Source organism: Centroberyx affinis, unplaced genomic scaffold (assembly GCF_046629955.1).
Source record: "Centroberyx affinis isolate AG114_WGS23_722 - 3 ecotype Tasmania unplaced genomic scaffold, CSIRO-AGI_Caff_v1 ptg000013l_1, whole genome shotgun sequence".
In the NCBI taxonomy this organism is placed as follows: domain Eukaryota; kingdom Metazoa; phylum Chordata; class Actinopteri; order Beryciformes; family Berycidae; genus Centroberyx; species Centroberyx affinis.
In genome coordinates this window covers 57811-71747 of record NW_027278729.1, presented here as the reverse complement: position 1 = coordinate 71747, position 13937 = coordinate 57811, and the positions used below count along the sequence as shown (strand labels likewise).

General features: G+C 40.6%; 1 protein-coding gene across 1 annotated transcript; it reads right to left on the bottom strand.

The window, feature by feature from the left end:
• Positions 1-981: 981 nt before the first annotated feature.
• On the bottom strand, positions 982-8774 carry LOC139657890 (L-amino-acid oxidase-like). Its single transcript, XM_071535910.1, has 7 exons — positions 8014-8774; positions 6456-6619; positions 5725-5837; positions 4697-4898; positions 4436-4507; positions 1919-2055; positions 982-1744 (listed from the first exon to the last, which is right to left on the bottom strand). The coding sequence occupies exons 1-7, from the start codon at positions 8051-8053 to the stop codon at positions 982-984; spliced, it is 1491 nt and encodes a 496-aa protein (XP_071392011.1). The 5' UTR covers positions 8054-8774.
• Between the last annotated feature and the right edge of the window lie 5163 nt (positions 8775-13937).

The following is a 13937-nucleotide window of genomic DNA, read 5'->3' as shown; positions in this document are numbered from 1 at the left end:
CCCCATGAAATGGCATCTTTACTTTCTTGATTTGATGTATTTCATAACACAGTGAGGGGGTCATTCAAAAGTGTAAACCAATGGGACATCAGCGAGCAAGAGAAAGGCAGTTTTATTTGACGGGAAGGGTGGAGAGGCAGGATTGTTCAAAAATCTGTGAATTATATTGGTTGGAATTTATATTTACGTCTACTAGTGCAGCATTAGGTCACAATTAAAAATACTCTGTTTTCCAGGAAGCAAAAGAAATGGGAGTTCATTACATGGGGACTTTAAAGCTACAGAAAGCAACTTTGCATGTTGGCGGCCTCAAATGGCAGTGAGAGGTAACTGTGTGACGACAGTAAACTGTGACCTAAATGTCTTCTTCTTTGGTGGGGGTGGAGGGGGTGAGTCCAGCTTTCTCTAGACAAATCGCTCACTCTCTGCTGTTTTGGATTTTGCTTGATTCATCACCTTATGTGTGCTAAGAAGATTTCTTGCCAGTGACCAGAATTTTATTTAGGCAACTGAGTGAATCTACAGGACCTCAATAAGTGGGGATGAGATGGTCTTCTCTGTTGCAGCCCTGCTTTGTGATTTATGCTGATATAAGACAGGTGTATTTTTACATACAAATCTTGCCTAGTGCAGCTTTAAGAGAAGGAGGCGGAGAAGAAAAGGGAGGCCGTTGTAAAAGGTGGAGTCAAAAAAAACACATTGAGTTGTTTTATTTCTTGGTCCAGGTTTACAAAGTCAGAATAATTTCCTTCATTGTGCTGTTTCAGACAGTTATCCAGCTCTTACCTCTTTTAGTCAGGACCAGTTCAATATTTACTGCTTCCTTTTTCTATTATCAGAGCAAATAAACAATCTAATCTTTCACAAATTATCATCATCATATCATCTCTAACACAAAAACTCAAAAGTATTATATACAGATATCTGATTTTTATTGTGCTGTGTATGTTTTTTTTCTTCACTGATAAATTAAACCCACTTTTAATCTATATCATTGATATTTTTGGCCGCTCTGATGGCAGATTTCATGGCAGTCTCAATCCAGGCGTGTGGAGTGGCCGTGTGCTCCCCGGCAAAGTGCACCCTCCCCTCATGTTCAAACAGCTCATGGTTGTAGTCCAGCTGCTGATAAGGTGTGAAGACAGTGTATGGTGCAAGGGCGTACGGATCAGCCGTCCACTTCTTCACCACTCCCCCTGTGCAGAGAGCCTTTATCTCCTCGCCGTGGATCTTCGCCAGGTCCTTCAGAATCAGTGCCATCAGCTCCTCGTCGTCCACCGCTTGGAAAAATGAAGAGTCGTCCTCGGAGGTGTAGGAAGCCAGCAGGGCCCCTCTTTCTGTGTTATTGAATTTGTGGCTTGGGTAGTAGATGAACCTCGCAGGCTGGTCTGTGATGCTCCTCCCCCCCACGATCCCTTCCTTCTCCCAGAAACGTTCTCGGAAGCTGAGGATGACCTTGGTGGCGCTGCCGTAGTGGACAGAGCGCAAAGCCTCCAGCTTGAAGTTGGAGAGGGGGGGTTGGAAGTCGATGAGGAGGGTGGCTTTGGCTGTAGATGTCACCAGGACGTAGTCCGCGGTCAGGCTGGTCAGGGTGGCGGAGTTTCGCCAGCCCTGGTATGAAACAGTCACCTGGTCATCCGTTTGGCTGATGACTTTAACCCTTGAGTTGAGAAGGACCTGGGCTTTCAGAGAATTGTAAAAGGCCTGCGGGAGGTGGTCAAAGCCCCCCGTGATTTCATAGTACCTGAAAAGAAAAACAAGAAATCAATGAAATCAAGGATAAACTAATGCTGTTGCAGCTCTTTTCTGGTATTTAACAAAATAAAAGCAACTCCCATCTCATTCTGTCACAATAGTAAAGGCCTTGTATTCAGCTGATCCAGCTGTTTGCAACAAGTGTATTAAATTTCATGCTTACTTAGTAAGGTCATTTATGCTTCTTTGCGTGTACAGCGTTTCCACTAGTGATGTATAAAAGAGGCTGTTCACGTTAAGGATGTCACCAATCATAGCCACAGCACCACGACTCACGTTGGCCACCTTCACTAGATATTCCTGTTCAAACAGACAAACAGATGTAGGTCAAGAAGATTTTTCTACTGCTTGCTTGCTAAAATATTGTTACAGTCTTTGCTCCATCCCCCAAAATGGTTAAAACAAATAAAGTTTTGTTCATCAGAATGGTCTGGTAACTTAGTGGTTGAGAGACATTATTATTGTGTTACAATATACTAATTTGGCTCTACTGTATAACATTCAATAAAGAATTGTCGGCTACCACAATTGAACTTTTTACAAAATCTTATGGTGTTACATAACATCAACAAAGGCCGCAATGCTTTCCTCCCTGAGACCTAGCAATCACATCAGATGCATCAGATGTAGGCAATGAAAACAAAAGAACTTGAAGGCACGCAGAGAGCACAACGCTGAACAATTATCCAAATTATCCAACACTTAAAAGTTAAAGGAACAACCAGTAATATTTTACTGGCTTGTTGCACAAAATGACCATAATATATCAGCAGGGGTTCACAAGTGTTTTTGATCAATGACAGTCTCTCCACTGTTACCTCAATGGCTGCTGAGAATTCAAGCTTTCTGAACAAGCAATCTGCTTTGGTGGAAATTCTCCACCCCCCAGGCATTTCAATACATGCCCAAGCGCCGCCTCCTGAACTACCCCCCTTGCGCTCTGAACTTCTTTCAGTTTCATTTGTGCAAGCATGCAAGAACATACAGACACCAAATGATCAACTTTGCATGATAACTCTGCAACAAAGCCTAAAGAGCCTTGTTCTAAAGCCAAAAAGGCCAACAACAAAGCCTGCTAGAAAACCTGAGTGAACACTGACCAATGGAGCTTAGGACTTAGGAAGACTATAATGAGACATGTCAACCTATGATGTAGCTAAGGTTAGCCACACAAGCTAGCTAGCTAATGTTTCTTGCTAATGCAACATACCAAAAGTTAGCTTGCCACAGCTTTGTTGCACATAAATGAATATAGCAATATGCTCACAACCTGTTGCTAGTAACTGGCTAAAGGGTATTATAATTTTTCTGTGACTCTGTGGGCTCTAAACATTTATAACAGTTTGCAATGGGACATGTTACATTTTTGCTTGGCATTTCTGAACTGTAGTACTACATGACTAGGTGGTGCCAGAGCCTACACCGGTATTTTTGCTTACTGTGATGTCATTTTTCTGAGTATCTTCAAATGTTTCATATCCCTAAAATCTGCACAACCCAAGCTAAAAGGCTATGTAAATCAATAAACCATAGTAACTGGAAAAAAATATTGAAATTGTGTCATATATTAAAAAGTGGACAAAATTGGACGTTTTTTTTTACCAAAATTTGATAAATTCACTCACTAAACATATTTAGTTTTGGCCCTCCCACCCCGGCGAAGAGGGTAACCGATGTCTGGAAGACACCTGCCCGGTCTCTGTTGCCTCTCTGCCCGAGAGAGACACATTAGCATTTAGCTAGCCAATATTAGCTGTTGGCCAGCCAATATTAGCAGCTGGCTAGCCAATATTAGCAGTTGGCTAGTCAACTGCTAATGCTAGGCTTCCTCCTCGGTCAAACACCCGGAACATCAGCGCCCTAAACAGCCGGGTGTGCCGGACCTTTTCACCAGCAGACATGGGCGTGGTACAACGTGATGATGTCATCAATGACATATACGGAAATGGATGCAACATTAGATCTCTAGAACATACCTAATCCACAACTCAATAGCTTTTACCTCTGGTAACTTGACATACAACATGCATGGGCTTGCAGTGAAGACAGAAGTCTTCGATTTTAGAGCCATCTAAACAGCATGATGCAAATGAGGCCGTGGGCGGCCGATCAGAGTTTAAAGGGTTAAATTGATTTCTTAACTGTTGACTGATTCTCTGCAAACATGTCCTTAGGATTTGGAATCTTTGGAGTTTCTATCTCTCTATCTCTGTTAGTGTCATAGTTAAAGCAAAAAAAACAATAATTGTATAATGGCAGAAATCCCAGATCTGGATCCCCACCTAAATCTAATCAATTGTTCCTTAACCAAATGCCTATCAACCAAATATCTTTGAGATCTATTCATACCTTTTTGAGATATCCTGCTGACCGACAGACACACTAATGGGGGCAAAAACATAACCACTTTGGCAGAGGTAATAAAGGATGCATCCTATCTTATAGACTGAAATGTGCCCTTCCCTACGTGGTGATACAAAATCACTTAGCCTAATCAGAACGTGACTCATCCCCAGTTCCTAGCATAAGAATGTGCAGCAGACATAGGTGAATGTGAATTTGATATAAGAAAGTAATTCAGAACCAGGTAAACTGCACCAAGGCAGAGGTAATGACCCCATTCGCATCTCTGTTGTCCTGCTGTGAAAATGGCGCTGGGTGCTGCTTTTTATCTCCTTACCTTCACAGAATAAGAGTCGTACTTCTTCAACATGGCCCTTGTGCAGCCATGTTTCTTCAAATCCTCCCTCACCTGCAAATACATAATTTTTAAGCATGTTGAATTTGAAGAAATTTGCACGAATAATACATGTAATACAAGATGGATATGACCATATTAAGTAGGTATACTAAGGTGGCATAAGGGGATACCATTCCCCCCTTAGCATGAAGGAGAACTTCTAATATGACTTCCACTGTATGTGATTATTTGTTTGTTTACCGTGTCAAGGGCTTCATCAAAGAGCTCTCCAGCTGATTTTCCTTTCTCGTCTTCTCGTACAGGGTAGTCCAATATGTCAGGGTTATTATCTACAACTGAGGATTTTCTTAGTACCCCATTCAAGTAGTAGTAAGTGTTAGTGTTATTTTCAATGAATTCGTTCTTTTGGATGTCCATCTGGCACATGTAACACAGCAGGATTCTGTTGAAGGAACACCTTTCACATTAGTATGCTTGAAATGCCTTAAATGAGAATAACAATGTCATATACATTTATAGGATTTCACCCACGTCTGTGTGTTTGTCCGTCTGTCCGTCTGTTAACTTTTCATGTCATTGGCCAAAATAGACATGGCGGAAGTCTGTGCTCTACTGAGCACACAGTTTACTTCTGTCTTTGTCTAGTTTATATTTCCCACAGTCATTTTGTAATGGGTGCTATATGTTTTTGGATTTTTACGGCATCAAACCTAGCTTGAAATTAACTATTGTCAGATGCCCTAAATAAAACAAACATGGATGTGACAGTGAAGTTTGTAAGGCGGCATGTTTTTGAGGGATTATTTCCTGGAGGAGAAAATAAGGATTCACCTTCCAAATTAAGAATTCATGTTTACTCTGATGGATTATCTAGTTTGGCCAACTTTCAATTCTGTGGAAATTGTTTTTCATACAATGAATGGCAGCAAATGGCTTCTTCTGTAAGGAGGAAAACAAGCCCTGATATCTCCACTTATGCTGACTGTGCAGACAAACCGGGAAGAATGGAAAGGAACCTGGACCCTTGGCAGAAACTTAAAGAAACACCGGAATTATTTTATGTGGAAAATGCAGAGGAGAGTCAACAATCAGGTAGGGCAATTTATTTTATTTCTTTTGCTGATAGTTTGCTGATTCATCCTTAATGAGTACTTCACATCTCAAGAAAATCCCTGATTAGTTATTCCTATTGATTTTTCTCATAAAGCACATTACCTAGTCCTTGCAGAGCGACACAGGCCTCAGATCACTTAATCACTGATACTCACTTATTGAAGTCAGGAATTCTCATAGCCCCCAGTTCTGCAAACCAGCCCTCCCTCTTATTTCTGAACGTCTGAATCCGTCCTCCAACACGGTCACTTGCTTCTATTATGGTTACCTGTTTGGGGCAGAGTACACCAGCAGTTTAGTGACAGTGTTCTACATGACAAAGTTAAGTGAGTTGTTGTGAAGAACTGATGTTTAGAATTTTATTTAAGATACAGCAGACATTAGTAATGGCTCAGAACGTTAGTAGCAAAGGACCCCATCTCAAAACACAATATTGTGGTCCAAAAGCAACAACACAACAGACAGATAAATAAACTATAAAACTGCATCAGCAAGATATTTTTCTTGACCTTTATTAACCCAGGGATGTTCTGCTGAACATGAAGACTCATTTTCAGCAATTCCCTTCTTCCTACTCCACCAGTTACAGACACTCATACCTCTAAGTTGCTCAGTACTACACTTTTGCATAGTTTGCTAATGTTGAGAAGATCCACTGAAGCAGTTCAGGGGTTTTAAGTGCCTTGCTCAAGGACATCTATAGTTGAGGGAAAGCAGAACGTGCCCTGTTCACTTGCCCCACCCAAATACTTACCAACTGGGATTTTGGCGGATTGGCCTGTTGTTTAACTAGCTGGTAACTTGACCTACAGGCCAATCTTTCAAAAACGTTACGTATTCCTTAAAGGTTCCATATACAGTCTGCTAAAAAATCTATTCTACCTACCCTATGGCCAGCATCCTCCAGAAGCTTGGCTGCGGTCAGCCCAGATATGCCAGCTCCAACGATAGCCACATGGCGAGGTTTCTTAGCCAGACAAAGACCATGCCGCACTATGTGTAGGAGTTGTTCATAGTCTTCATCCTGCAGGCAATAAGACAGAGGGTCCTCTGTAAGGTTGGAAGAGATGTCGTCCCAGCAGTCAGGTGTACAATTGGCTCTGTGAACGGTTTGGGCCTAGAAAGAAAAATAAAAAACATTGTTAACAGAATTCAAATGCTGATCCTGCAGTACACTGTCTGAGATTATGTAGGAGTTCATTATAGTCTTCATCAGGTAGGCGTACACAGAGAGGGTCCTGTGTTGGGTGGGGGGGGGCGTCGTCAGAGGGGTCAGGCGTAGGGTCGGCACTGTGAACGGTTTGGTCCTAGAAAGACAAAGAAAGAACATTGCTAACAGAATGCAAACGCTGATCCTGCAGTACACTGTCTGGGAGGTTATAGGAGTTTGTTATAGTCTTCATCGTGCAGGCGTACAGAGAGAGGGTCCTCTGTAGGGTGGGGGAAGACGTCGTCAGAGGAGTCAGGCATAGGCATGTGAAAGGTTTGGGCCTGGAGAGACAAAGAGAGAAGACAGAGGTTTTGCAATGAGGGCCCCCAAGTTATGGAACAGCCTGCCTGAGAATATTAGATGGGCCCAGTCTGTCACTGCCTTTAAATCACAATTAAAAACTTTTTTAAACTCGCTTTTTCTAATTGTTTTATCCTCCTAGTGTATTTTAATGCTATTTCCTGTATTTAATTTATGTCATCGTTTTAATCTTTTGGTGTTCAGCACTTTGTAACTTTGTTAAGAAAAGTGCTATAAATAAAATTATTATTATTAGTATTATTATTATCCTGCATGCGTACAGAGAGAGCGTCCTCTGTAGGGTGGGGGGAGACGTCGTCAGAGGAGTCAGGTGTAGGGTCGACACTGTGAACGGTTTGGACCTGGAGAGACAAGGAGAGAATGCAATCTGATCCTGAAGTACGTTGTCTGGGGAAGTTTTCTTGCACTGCAGGTGCGTCAAAGCATCAAAGTTTATCTTAGAAATTATCTTTGTTTTCATTTCATTTCATTTCATTTCAAACCTTTATTTAAACTCGAATAACCATTGAGGTTGCCCTCATTTACAATGATGTCGAGTTACAAACAAGTTCAAAGTATTAAATAAATAGGACAAGACATAGATGACAATAAAGAAAATCAATTAAAACAGTTACACATTGAGGCAGGGAGGTTTGTGATCATGGTTTTAAATTGTCCATAGGTTAGTAGAGTATTGGTTTTTAGTGTATGTTGAAGATCATTCCAGGAATTAGGAGCACTAAAATAAAAGGCTGATTGTCCAAATTTAGACCGTGCTTGGGGGACCTTAAGCATAAGCAAGTCATTTGAGCGAGTTTGATAGGGTCCAAGGTTCCAGTCCAACAACATTGAAATGTAGGGTGGTAGCTTTCCAACGAGGGCTTTATATATAAACAAATACCAATGTTTATTACGCCTCTCTGCCAGAGAAGACCAACCCACCTTATTATAGAGAATACAATGGTGAGTACCATAGCTATCACCAGTAATAAATCTGAGGGCAGAATGATAAACCGTGTCTAGGGGTTTAAGGGTGGAAAGAGCAGCATTTCTGTAAATTACATCCCCATAATCCAACACTGATAGGAAGACTGCCTCAACAATCCTCTTTCTGCTATTCATAGGGAAGCCGGTTCTGTTTCTGTAAAAGAAGCCAATTTTTTGACGCAGTTTGCTGACAAGATTGTCTATATGGTATTTAAAAGTAAATTTCTCATCAAGCCAGATGCCAAGATATTTATATTCAGTAACTCTCGCAATGTTAGATCCATTCGCAGTGGATATATGCATACAATTGTGATCAATATTTCTGGCTCTAGTAAACAGCATGAATTTTGTTTTATTTGCATTAAGTACCAGTTTAAGATTGATAAGAGCATCTTGCAGAGCATTAAAGGAAAGCTGCAGGTTCTCAATGGCTAGTTGTACAGAATCAGCAATACAATATACAATGGTGTCATCAGCATAAAGATGGACCTGACAGCCACTCAATGAAGAGACAATATCATTTATATAAATGGTGAAGAGGACAGGACCCAAAATTGAACCTTGTGGAACACCTTTTGTTACTGGCAAGAACTCAGACTGGACACTTCCCGACTTTACACACTGAAGTCTCTCAAACAAATAACTCTGAAACCAATCACAAGCCTTTCCATCAAAGCCAATACTGCATAACCTTTGCAAGAGCAAAGGATGATCAACTGTATCAAATGCTTTTGACAGATCTATAAAAAGGGCAGCACAGTGTTTCTTATTGTCTAGAGCGGAAACTATATTATTTGTAACTAATGTAATAGCTGAAATAGTGCTGTGGTTAGCTCTAAATCCAGATTGGTGCGTACTTAATACAGAGTGACTTGAAAGAAATGCCTTGAGTTGGTTATTTACCAAAGATTCCAGGATTTTTGCTAGACAAGATAATTTGGAGATTGGTCTGTAATTATCTAGATCATTTCTATCACCTCCTTTATGTAATGGAGTTACACGGGCTGATTTCCAAACACTAGGAAATATTCCTGTTGTGATAGAAAGATTAAATATATGTGTTAATTGCTCAGTAATAAGTGGAGCGGACACTCTTAGAAAAAAAGGATCCAATTTATCTTCTCCTGTTGAACTCCTGGTATCAATGGCTTGTAATGCTTCAAATACATCACTAGCAGAGAACGGCTGAAAGTTAAACTGAGAGACATGGTTCATGCTACATGCACAATCGTTATTAATATTAATGAGAGGGGGCCCTGTGTAATCCTTCTCAAATAAATGCCCAGCATCTGCAAAGTGCCTATTTAGAGCTTGGCAGACCTCTTTCTGTTCTGAAATCACAGAGTCGCCACATTTAATATGTGCAGGTAGGGAAATAGTGGTTTTATTTCTGTTTGAGTTTACTGCTCTCCAAAATTTTGCAGGGTTTGAATAGGAGCTAGTAATTAAGTCTAAGTAATAATTAGATTTGGCATTTCTCACAGATGATGTGCATTTATTTCTAAGCTGTCTAAATGATGACCAATGGGATGGATCCCCAGAGTGTCTGGCAAGTGACCAGGCTCTGTTCCTTTCCTTAAATAAAGCTGATAATTCGGGTGAAAACCAAGGGGTTAATCTGTCTTTTATTCTAAGCTTTTTGAATGGTGCATGTTTGTTAATGACTGAAATAAGGGTTTTTGTGAAAAAATCCAGTGCCATTTCAACATCTGGGATTTCAGATGTATAATGTATGTCGCTATGGAAAACATCAGTTAAAAAGGCTTGGTCACTAAAATGTCTTAGATTTCTCTTTGTAACCGTGTGAGATTTTGTTTTCTTTAGCCGAGTATTTCTAATACATGCTATAGGGCAATGATCACTAATTCCTAGCTCAAAGACACCACAGGCAATAATTTTATCAATCCTATTGGAAAAGATGAGATCAATTAGGGTAGACCTAGAGTCATCTTTCAAATTTGGCCTAGTGGGTTCTGTAATTAGCTGGGATAGGTTGAGGTTACTACTAACCTCCTTGAGATAATCAGATGTATTATTCAGCCAGTTCAGATTAAAATCACCCACAACAATGAATTCGACACCGGAATACTGAGAGAGTAGATCTGCTATTTTGTCAATGGAGTTTGTATCAGCAGATACAAACTGAGCTCTAAATTCTGTAAAACATCCGTAAATATGCATTGCTGACCGTACTGGTTTCTTTAGATTTCCAAGAGGAACTGTTTGGAAAAAACTAGTTTTGCCCTATTTTGCCCCTAGTTTTTTGAAAAATATTAGAGTTTTGTGGTACAATATACTAATTTGTTTCATCATCAACATTCAAGAACAACAGCAGCATGGATTCGCTCTGATCTTGATAGTCATGATGCCAAATCGTGGCAGCCCTAAATCAGCCCTAAAAGTATTTGGAGATGGCAAAGACAGGACAGTTTGTCCACTCGTACAGCTGATATGGCACAGGGGCGGCTGTTCAAAACGATCAAAAGTGTTAAATTTACTCTCATGGGCGCAGGCTTAAATAAACACTGGTATAGTATGACATGTCTACCACTGTACATCCTTTCCTCAGTCTAGACACAACTGGTGAATGACATGGAGTAACGCAGCATTCTGGTGTATGTATAAAGAGTAGGCTACATTTGGCTTACCCATGGCAAGGTGAGGAGAACAAGACAGAGGTGAACAGCTGAGTGGAGGCCCATGTTGTTTCTCTCTCATTCTTTGATGTTCAGAGTGGGATGCTGCTTCTCCTCCCAAACGCCCCCCTTTATATAGACAGGCTTATTGTTCACAGCTGTATTTGCTCTACAGATGATGCAACGATGAATCAAAACAAACATACAGAGAAACAAAGTACACACACAGAGCATGTAGGTGCACCCACTCAAATTTCAAAGTTCAAAATGTAGGGGCGTGTAGGTATTCATTAACCACACAGAGGGGTTGAATAACAACTGTTTACAGTTGGTGGCACAAAAAACAAAGTGACAGAAAGATTTCATGAAATTAATTTAATTTAAAAAGAATGAAAATGGGTCTTAAATATCTTCAAAACTTTTTTATACAGTGTTTCAGTTCATACCATCATGTAGTTGGTAGTATGGAAGAGGAATATGCTTTTATATTACTTTTTTTTTTGTAACTCGTTTTTTTTTTATTTTCAGTTTTAAGTTCACACAATCGAGTATACATTGTCATGTCATGGAACATCGGTTTAACAGAAGCAGGAGTGAAACCATACAGATATTACTCCATCCCACCCCTCCTTGCCCCCCTGACCCCTAACACCCCCCGCCCCCACTGTCCCACTCACACAAATACACCCCCCCCCCCTCACGCTACCTCCCTCCCTCCCTCCCTCCAACCCCCGCACCTGCACACTCAAGCCCGCACATCCCCACTCCCACAACCTTGTGGCATTCAATTTAAGTAACCTACTTAATGAATCACCAAAATACAAACAAAACAGAACAAAAAAAATAAATAAAATAAGAATAATAATTAAAAAAAAAAGGTATGGCACAGATAGACAATATTTACCTGATTTCAGACATTAATATTCTCATTACAGGACTCCATTTTTTAACAAAATTGTGTTTCTGTAGACGTAGAGAGTGAGTAATCTCTTCCATTTCATACAACTCCCAGATTTTTTGTAGCCATATCCCATGTGTAGGGGCTTCTGGTTTTAACCACCGAATGGTGATACATTTGATGGCTGCAGCCAACAGTATCTGAAGAAGGTAAGTATGTGATCGCCCTACAACACCTCTAGGAGTCACTCGCTGCATGGGGTCCCTGGGTATTTTAATTCTAAAAACATCCTTCAGCGTTACATACACGTCATCCCAATAGGGCTTAAGCTTTGGACATATCCAGAAGGTATGGACATAATTGGCTGTCTCCCCACAGATCCTCCATCATGCACCTGAAGTAGATGCATTCATTTTTTGTGTTATGTGTGGTGTTCTGAAAAAGCGTACAACAAGTTTCCACCTAAACTCTCTCCATGTATTTGAACTAATGACCATGTGGGCCTCAGATTTCATTCCAGGTCTCTGTGGAAATTGGTTCGTGTAATTGTAATTCATTTTCCCATTTTGTTTTAATATAATGGGAATTGGTCTGTTCCATTATTAAATACATTCTGTACATACTGAATATGGGTTTGTCCATTGAGTTACTAATTTGGAGATTAATCAAAAACCTTTCAATTGCGCTAGGGGTTTTGATCTTATTAAAAGCTTAGTGTCTGTGTAAGAAGTGTCTTAGTTAAAAATCTATAGAAATCTGTCTGTGGGAGATTGAATTCTTCTTTTAATTGCTCACAAGACTTCAAATTTGGCCTCAATTGATCAAAGAGATGGTGTAGGTAAATTAGCCCATGTCCTGACCATATATTACTTTTTCATGCTGGCACCTACCTAAGCTTCATAGCAAGCTCAGTCACCTCAGTGACTGCTTGCTACAGTCATTGAGTTTGCTTTATTTGGTGGTATGTGGGGCCTTGTCCGTGGTGCTGAAGTTGCATTAGATGTCTGTAATAATTTTTCTTTTTTTTTTCCTTTGAATTTTATAATTTTTTAAGTCAGGCTCTGTAATGGTTTGACATTTAGTCTTCATTCAGGCCTTTGAAAATGTATGATTTTTTTTTATGAAACAATGACATCATGTTAAAACATGATGTCTTTGATGTGAGTTGCATTCAAATTTGATACAGTATAGCTCTGTGTGTAAAGCCTAAAATGGCATTTGTAGTCAATCTATGGTGTAAAGTTATTTGTTGGTTAGTACATTGTCTTATATTTGTCTGTAGTATGTGTGTTGAGCCTGTATAGTTTAAGTTAATGTAAATTTATGATCTTTATTGCCATAGTAAATTTAATTTTTTTGCATGTAAAGTGGAAGGAGGGGGGCACTTCAAGTGAGGTCACCCTAGGGCACCACACTGTGTTAATCCGGGCATGCTCGGAGGTGTAGGAAGCCAGCAGGGCCCCTTTTTCTTTGTTATTGAATTTGTGGCTTGGGTAGTAGATGAACCTCGCAGGCCGGTCTGTGATGCTCCTCCCCCCCACGATCCCTTCCTTCTCCCAGAAACGTTCTCGGAAGCTGAGGAAGACTTTGGTGGCGCTGCCGTAGTGGACAGAGCGCAAAGCCTCCAGCTTGAAGTTGGAGAGGGGGGGTTGGAAGTCGATGAGGAGGGTGGCTTTGGCTGAAGATGTCACCAGGACGTAGTCCACGGTCAGGTTGGTCAGGGTTGGTCCTGGTATGAAACAGTCACCTGGTCATCCGTTTGGCTGATGACTTTAACCCTTGAGTTGAGAAGGACCTGGGCTTTCAGAGAATTGTAAAAGGCCTGCGGGAGGTGGTCAAAACCCCCTGTGATTTCATAGTACCTGGAAAGAAAAACAAGAAATCAATTAAATCAAGGATAAACTAATGCTGTTGCAGCTCTTTTCTGATATTTAACTAAATAAAAGCAACTCCCATCCCATCCCCACGATAGTAAAGGCCTTGAATTCAGATGATGCAGTGTTTTGAAACAAGTGTATTCAGTTTCATGCTGACGTAGTATGGTCATTGATGCTTCTTTGTGCGTGCAGAGTTTCCACTAGTGATGTGTGAAAGAGGCTGTTCTCCTTTAGGATGTCACCAATCATAGGGATGCTGCTTCTCCTCCCAAACGCCCCCCTTTATATAGACAGGCTTATTGTTCACAGCGGTATTTGCTGTACAGATGATGCAACGATGACTCAAAACAAACCTGCAGAGAAACGTACACAAAAGCCCACACACAGAGCATGTAGGTGCACTCAAATTTCAAAGTTCAAAATGGATTCATTAACCACACAGAGGGGTTGAACCCGAATT

What these genes read in the sequence shown, in the direction of transcription:
- LOC139657890 (XM_071535910.1), bottom strand. Translation starts at nt 8,053, where the DNA reads ATGGTACTCACCATTGTATTCTCTATAATAAGGTGGGTTG. An exon ending in CTCTATAATAAGGTGGGTTG is followed by an intron (nt 6,620 to 8,013) that starts GTCTTCTCTGGC and finishes CCAACCTTACAG; the next exon opens with AGGACCCTCTGTCTTATTGC. An exon ending in AGAATTCCTGACTTCAATAA is followed by an intron (nt 4,899 to 5,724) that starts GTGAGTATCAGT and finishes TTCCTTCAACAG; the next exon opens with AATCCTGCTGTGTTACATGT.